General features: G+C 39.2%; 1 protein-coding gene across 1 annotated transcript in view; it reads left to right on the top strand.

Moving 5' to 3' along the window:
* Nucleotides 1-7,645, top strand: part of RIF1 (replication timing regulatory factor 1) — a gene marked incomplete at its 5' end in the record, with an annotated part of 34,794 nt that overhangs the window by 5,638 nt on the left and 21,511 nt on the right. The window contains 6 exons of the mRNA XM_082483842.1: nucleotides 944-1,133; nucleotides 3,506-3,598; nucleotides 3,697-3,835; nucleotides 5,116-5,267; nucleotides 6,054-6,174; nucleotides 7,235-7,408. Of these exons, the coding sequence (XP_082339968.1) occupies nucleotides 944-1,133; nucleotides 3,506-3,598; nucleotides 3,697-3,835; nucleotides 5,116-5,267; nucleotides 6,054-6,174; nucleotides 7,235-7,408 (869 nt within the window). The remainder of the gene's footprint in view (nucleotides 1-943; nucleotides 1,134-3,505; nucleotides 3,599-3,696; nucleotides 3,836-5,115; nucleotides 5,268-6,053; nucleotides 6,175-7,234; nucleotides 7,409-7,645) is intronic.

Here is a 7,645-nt window from a genome sequence, read left to right as displayed (position 1 = left end):
TTATACAGAAAACACACGTTGTACCTGAAAATTATTCTTTAATCAGGTACTGGGTCTCAGGCTGATTGACAGCAGTGCTAACCACAATGCTCTTGTTCAGAAGTTCGGCCCTGCTGACACATGTAATGGAAAACCATTCTCTTCAACAGTGCTTGTCCTCATTTCCATAAAATTATTTGAAAGGCAGAAGTTTTCCTTAGTGCAGCAAACCTTTCATAGCTGTAGTGATGGGGATTTGGACATACCTGTGCCAAAGAGGACACTAGCAAAATTCCATGACTTAGAGACAAGCTGGTTCCTACAGGCTGGCTTGAATATAAGCTGGGTACTCCTATTTCTGAAAGTCTCTTTGGCTTCCGTGTGGGATGGTGTAAACATGCGGAATTGTGCATCATACTGTGTTCTAACCGCTCAGGAATAGAGAGATAAGATAAGAACACTCGACTAGGCTAATGTCCATTGAGTCTGTGCAAACCTGTGCTGCTTCAGTGTTTAAGTTGTTTTCAAAAGCAGGCATGTATTGTTTTCAGGACACGTGGCCTGTTGGAGCTGGTCTGGACTGCTAAGAACGCACAAGGGATGGTTAGTGTGCAAATTTTGTGCTTGGTCATTGATAATGCAGTGATGGTGTGTTTCCTTCAGGCTCTCAATTCAGCTCGTTTCCCCAAAAAGTTTTGACAGAATAGAAAGGACAGCTGTAAATGTCAGTCTGTTCTGCTTTTGGATAGGTTTATCTGAAATAACACTTCAGCATCGTGGTTTTAAATGAACTATCAAAATACAACTGTTTAGAAAAATAAAAAAATAAAAAATTTTAGAATGGTTTCCTGTAAATCACATGTTGGATTAGAGCATTTATGGGTGATACTAAGGTTATCTTTGAGTTTCTGAGCAGTATCTCTGTTGGAGATTTGTAATACTTCATTTTGTTTTTTGGATCTAGCTTAATGGAGCAAACTCCAGCCCAGATGGGAGAAGAGGCTGTGAGATGGGCAAAACTGATCATTCCTCTGGTCGTCCATTCAGCTCATAAGGTGCAGTTACGAGGTGCCACTGCTCTGGAGATGGGCATGCCACTGCTCCTCCAGAAACAGCAGGAGGTAGCGGCTGTCACCGAGCACCTAATGACCACAGTAAGTGGAAATTATGTACCTTTTTTCTGGAGGCAACAGGAGTAGTAATCAGGGTTGTTCGTTGGTTGGGGAGGTTTCATTTTGCTACAGTCTAGATCGTGGCAGCAAAAAGCTACTGTGCATCGACAGCAACTTTTTGATGACAGCAGTTCCGTCAGAAAAATTGGTGTAACAGCAATGTAAATATAGGACAACTGTTAAAAAAAGTTTCTGACAAGAATCATCGATCAGGAAAATAACTTGCTGGTTTTAAATGACTTATGCACCTGTCTTGATATCATTAACTCTCAAATATCATTAAACTTTTATTGTCTCTTAAAGAGAATTTGCGTACCAGTCTAGAATCAGCAGAACTTGGTGTGGCAGTAACTCGTGTCATCTAACTTGGCTTGCTGCTCAAAACAGGGCTAGCTTCAGAGTTAAGGCCAGGTTGCTTAGGGCCTTGTCCAGTTGAGGTTTGAATATGTTAAAGGATGGAGATTCTACAGCCTGTCTGGGCAGGTTGTTCCAGTGCTTAACCACCCTCACGGTAAAAACAGGATTTGCCTTGTTGAAACTTGTGTCTGTTGCCTCCAGTCCTTTCTTTCAGTACTTCTCTGAAGCATCTGGCTTCTTCCTCGTAATCCTGCTATAAGTAGTGGAAGACTGCAATTACGTTCCCTCCCACCCCAAGCTAAACAAGCCTAGCTTTTCTGTCATGAGCTCTTGTCCCTAAACCATCTTAGTGGTGACCCTCTGCTGGATTCGCTCCAGTTTGCCAGTAGCTCTGGTACTTCAGTTTGGCACAGTATTCAAGAGATGATCTCATGAGTACCGAGTAGAGGGGTCAGTTCTCTTGTATTGGTTCTCGAGCTTTTCCTGGTGCTGTCCAGTATGCAGGAGCACATTCCTGACTTCACCTTAGAATTCTGGTGCCCCACCTCTTTTTTTGCAGAGGTCTTCCATAGCCCGTGAGTCCTCAGTGGGTACCAGGACATGGGGTTTGTCTGTCCCAGGTATAGGACTTTGCCTTTGAATTCTGTGAGGTTTCTGTCAGTCCATTTTTCAAGTTTGTAAACATCCCTGTGAATGGTGACCCTGTCCTCCAGTGTATCAGCTGATGTTTTCCCTCCAATCTTTGATTGTGTTAAATTGTATCAGCCCCTGTCAACCCATCCTAAATTGCACATATAACCTGGGCTCTGAACTGCTAACCAGCAACCTTTGAGCCTAACGGTCCAGCTACACACCTTGTAGTCTGACTAACTAGTTTGTATCTCCCCAGTTAAGCTAAAAGGACACTAGAGGAGGCTGTCCAAAGCCTTGCTAAAGTTGGAGTGGAGAAATCTGCTGCCCTCCCTTGCATCTGCAAAACCAGGCATTTCCTCATAGAAGGCAGGTTGGAAAAGCAGGTTTTGCCCATAGTAAAACTATGCTGGCTGTTTGTAGGCACCTTCTTGTTCTTCCATGTACTTAGAAATGGCTTCTGAGGGATTTTGCTCTGTAATTGTTCCAGGCATGGGAGTAAGATTAGCTAGCTTGTAATTCCCCAGATCCTCTCTTTTGCAGGGTTTTTTGGGGTTTGTTGTTTTTTTATTTCTTGGAAGTGAGCAGAAAATTTGTCTTGCTCTACTCCATTATTGGACATCTCTACCAGTTGCAGTGACCTCTCAAGAAGTAATAGCGTGGCCTCGTTGTGTCATGAGCCTTCTCCTTCAGCATCTTTGGCTACACCCTGTAGAGTTCCATGGATTTGTATATGTCAGGTTTACTTTAGTTGTCCCTAACTATGTTGTTCTCTACTATGGGTAGTACCTGTGTGCCCAGCAACAACGATAATGGGAGGCAGATGCTGGAGGCCTGAGAGTAAAGATCAATGCAAGAAAGGCATTGAGTACCTCAGCATTTCCCATGTCCATTAAAAGATTCCCTACCCGATTCAGCAACGGCCCCCTTGGTCATTTTGATGAAGCTTTTCATGTGCCCATTTGCTTCCAGAACTGGAGGCTGGCTTATTTTGCCTTATTCACTGCTGAAGTGAAGTATGTTTACAAAGAAACCTAAACAAACAAGGTGGTTTTTAGGGTCACAGTATATTTTCACTTGAGAGTTAGAGAGACTACAAGTATTTAAGGAAATATATTTTGATTTGTTGGCTGCTACTATTAGAACAATTGAAATCAAACATAAAATTCAACTGAGAAGGTAATGAGGTGGTAGCAACATTCAACTGATTTGCCAGCAAATGCTACGTGGTACAGAATTAAATCCTTCTGATCTAGAAATAACGTAGTTCCAGGTTGTTTGTGTCTCCAGACATTGGTACAAGTATGTAGTATTTAGAATACTTTGAATATATTTCATGTAGAAATTATGTTTCTTTCTGCCTGCAGAAATTAATTTCAGAACTTCAGAAACTGTTTTCTACGAAAAATGAGACTTACGTGTTAAAATTATGGCCGCTATTTGTCAAGTTACTTGGAAAGGTAAGCAGAAAAGCAGTAAGTTTTACAATCATTAATCTCTAGGGATGGAATTTTTTTGACAATGCGAATACCTTAATTCTGAACTTCTTTATCTTCAGACTCTGCATCGTAGCGGCAGTTTTATCAACTCATTGCTGCAACTGGAGGAACTTGGATTTCGTAGTGGCTCACCAGTGGTAAAGAAAATAGCCTTCATTGCATGGAAGAGTCTAATAGATAATTTTGCTCTAAATCCAGGTAGATTTAAAAAAGTTAACCCGAATTGTTTTGACTACTGTCACTTTACATAAGTGGAAGAGAATATTCTGCCTAGTAGCAGTCAATACTGTGTACATATCATTGGGTATACACATAGTATATCTGTGGTATGTACATAGTGCTGCATACTCTGTATATACATAACTAAAATTCAAGTTTTGTGGGTTTTTTTCAAGGAAAAGTGACAGTTTGATCAGTAGTTCTATCTTATTTTTTCTGCTAGGAGAAATGACTAGAATAAAATTAACAAACCTTTGTTTTGTAATGCTTTAACTGATCCAATCAGTAATGAAATAGAGACTAAAACATTCTGTACATCTTATTTTGGACTGTGTGGATTAATTGGAGAAGAGTGATGCTTCAGGATTCTAGAGGTGTTAAAAATGTTGCTTTAAAGGTATATCCGAGACCTGAACAAGTCGTCTTAGTGTAGCCTGTGTCAAAACACACCGTATTTATTTTTCACCTTGATTGTGCTTCTTACTGTGTGTCCTGAAGAGAACTCTAAATGTGGACATTTCTTAGTTGAGCTGAATTTAACTTGTCTTTTTAATTTGTTTCCAATCATTGTTTTCCATAAATTAATGAACAAAGAATTTGATTCTGTCAGAAAATAAAATCCCTGGCACAACTGGCATTCCTTGTGCGTGTTCCAGTATGGCTAGTAAGGATTGCAAACTGCAAAAGCAGTCTCTGTTGGCGGTTTCTTAGGAATTGCAGATGGGCTGGTTCTGATGCTGCTGAGCTGGCTAAAAGTTGTTCCCTTCTTTGAACACTTGCATAGGCTTGAGCAAACTTCTGGCCAGACGTGCTGTGCTATTACCGCTTCTGTGGTAAATGGTCATTTGCGGCCTCAGAATCCTCTGAGATCGTTCATTCCTATGCAGTGGTAATGCACGTGTATGTGAAGTGTTTGGTTTTTCTTTTACTGTGGCAGATAGGGCTCTCTGACACAGCAAGCAAGAGTGAATTTCCTCATACCTTATGTTGGTATTTGGTAGATTTCATGTCAGTCTTGGTATTGGAAAGAAATACTTGCTATTTCCAGGATTGTTCTAGACAACAATTAGAGCAGTAAAATAGTCTGAAAGGTTGGTGCATTTACTATGTATTTTAGTTTTGCAAATTGTCGTTAATTGAATTTTAAGCTAAAATACAATAGGAAGAAACCTAATGGTTTAAAAATTTTCCTTTTTTGTTGTTCTGTGATTTAATTATTTAATTGTGTGGCTTAAAAATACGCTTTTTTGGTCTTCAAGATATATTGTGCAGTGCTAAAAGGCTGAAATTGCTAATGCAGCCACTGAGCTCGATCCATGTGAGAACAGAGGCTTTGGCACTGACAAAACTGGAGGTCTGGTGGTATTTACTCATGAGGCTGGGCCCTCAGCTGCCTGCAAACTTTGAACAGGTAACACAACTGAAGATAGTCATAGCTTCACACATCTTTCTTCTTAGCTGATTATACTAAGTCCCCTCTTTATTACTGTAACTTATGCTGTACCTGCTCTGTCCTCTAGTTTATTATTAAAATGGGGATGTCTTAAGGAACCAAATCTGACTTGTGTATTTGCATGCTCTGCGCAAGTGCTTTGTATATAGCGGGAACGCTTGGGACTATACATACAATCTTTTTAAAGTTCCAAGTTCCATCTGCATGTCATGTGAGCATCTCGCTGAAAATCTCTAGTGAGTGTGCAGCGATAGTAAACATAAGCGCGTTGTATAAGGACTGCTTTGTCCTTTCACTGCACAAGTGTATGCTTTGGAAATTCTGCTGTAGAAAACATACTGAAGATATCACAAAATATTTAGAAAGATGCACAGAGAGAAAAATCATCTAGGTGTTCCATTACTACGCACATTATAACTGGAATGAACATAATGATTCTATTACGCTTCTGAATTTCATTTAATTAAACTTCAGGATGGGATTAAAGAAAAAGATTACCTTTTTACATGTGATACAGTTGAATCATTCTAACATGAGTGTTTGTTTAATCTAGCCATTTCTAATTCATGTATTGGTATGCATATTTTACAGCATCTTAAAAATACTGTTTTAAGTACCCAGAAACTCTAAAACACTTACTGTGAACAACAGTACAGTCTCTGTGATATTTGAATCATGTGGTTCTCTGTGGCTTACGGCATGTTTGTCATAACCTGTTTTCACGGCGGTTTGATATCTTTGCAGGTTTGCGTACCGCTCATCCAAAGTACTTTAAGTCTAGATTCTTCTGCTGCATTGCAAGGAACGCCTGTACGTGTATCAGCCAACCAAAGTTTAGCCTTGGCAACCCCTGCGCAGAAATCAGGTATTAAAGTACAAACCTGTTTCCAACGGCATACTAGGTGCAGCAAGTATTCTGTCCTTTTTAACATGTTTATGCTTTTTCATTTGCAATGTATTATTATTGAAAACAGTAATTTTTCTGTATGTTCATTGGACTCTGAGGTGGTGATTTACATTGGATAAAACTAGGTTGTTATAGTCAGTGTTTCAATTTTACAAAATCGTGCTAATCCAATAGTGTTGAGGACCAGTTTTAATGCCCTGAACTGTGTTCTCTTTTGCAAGGGAGCATTGGTTTGAAACTTGGTTTTTCATGGATTCATATATATATGCTATTTGTATGTGCCATTCTCATTTCTATAGCATTTCTAGTTTCTGCCTGAATAGTAACCCAGTGATTGTAACACATCAAAATTATTGATGTATTAAATACATGTGAAATCACAGCTATTTGAGCTTTACGTCTAAATGCCTGAGATAAAGAACTGCCTCTCTTTCTTCTCTGTGTGGAAAGCCTAGCATTCACAGCTTGTGTAAGTCTAGTCTGCTGTAATTAGAAGCCCCAGGTAAGTTGTGGAAGTGCCCTAGATGTGTAGATATTCTTTTGTTCCCCCTTTTTTTTTTTTAAAAAAAAAGTTCATCTTAGTTCTGTGAGATCATAACTGAGGTTTGCACGCAAGACCTCTTAAACTTGTGTGTTCACTGTAAAAGTTTCTAATGGAAACTTTCGTAGTAGTAGAGTTACTATATAACAAGTAGTTAGTGTAGCATGTAACTTGCTCTGTAACTGCAATTTCCATGGAGGCTTCTGTTGCCAAAATAAAGTTTGGTGTCTGGGACTTTGCAAGCTTTGAAAGATATTTATATTTTCAAAATACCTGGCTATGACTGTGATGTTAAACACTACTGAATAGGAGTGCGCGCTAGATACCTGTCTGGCTGCTAGACGTCCCTTTTCACCAGTGCTATTCTGTGACTTGTGCTTTTCATGTTGACTTTGGGATTTTGGTCTGTTGGATCTTTTCTTTCACTTGATTGCAGGTGAAATATGAGACAATGTATTTTTTCTCCCCTCACTCTAGGTCCTTACCCCTTTGCAAATACAAGCACACCAAGGATGAACTTGAATTCTAGTACAGCAGGCGTGGTGGTGATTCCTTCCATTCAGCTTTTGGGCATTGAAATGCTGCTTCATTTCTTGATGGGACCAGAAGTTTTAGATTTTGCTAAGCAAAACAAACTTGCACTTAGTTTAGGTATATGAGTTATATTTTTTTTTTTTTTAAGTACTCTTGCATAATTTGAGATTACCAACGTTGTTGGATTTAAAGGTGTCTGTTAGCATGAAATGCTTTAAACATTTAAGACTGTTAGTTGTCATCCTTGATATTGGAAGTTGGTTTTATGTTAAATGTTTTAAATACACATAAATATTTGATTAATTTTTTTAAGGCTTATCTTACCAGTAGACCGCAAAATAACAGATTTACAGA

The sequence above is a fragment of the Vanellus vanellus genome, assembly GCF_965231255.1.
Source record: "Vanellus vanellus genome assembly, chromosome: 5".
Lineage (NCBI taxonomy): Eukaryota > Metazoa > Chordata > Aves > Charadriiformes > Charadriidae > Vanellus > Vanellus vanellus.
The sequence above is the reverse complement of the archived record's forward strand: the minus strand, read 5'-3'. Positions and strand labels throughout refer to the sequence as shown.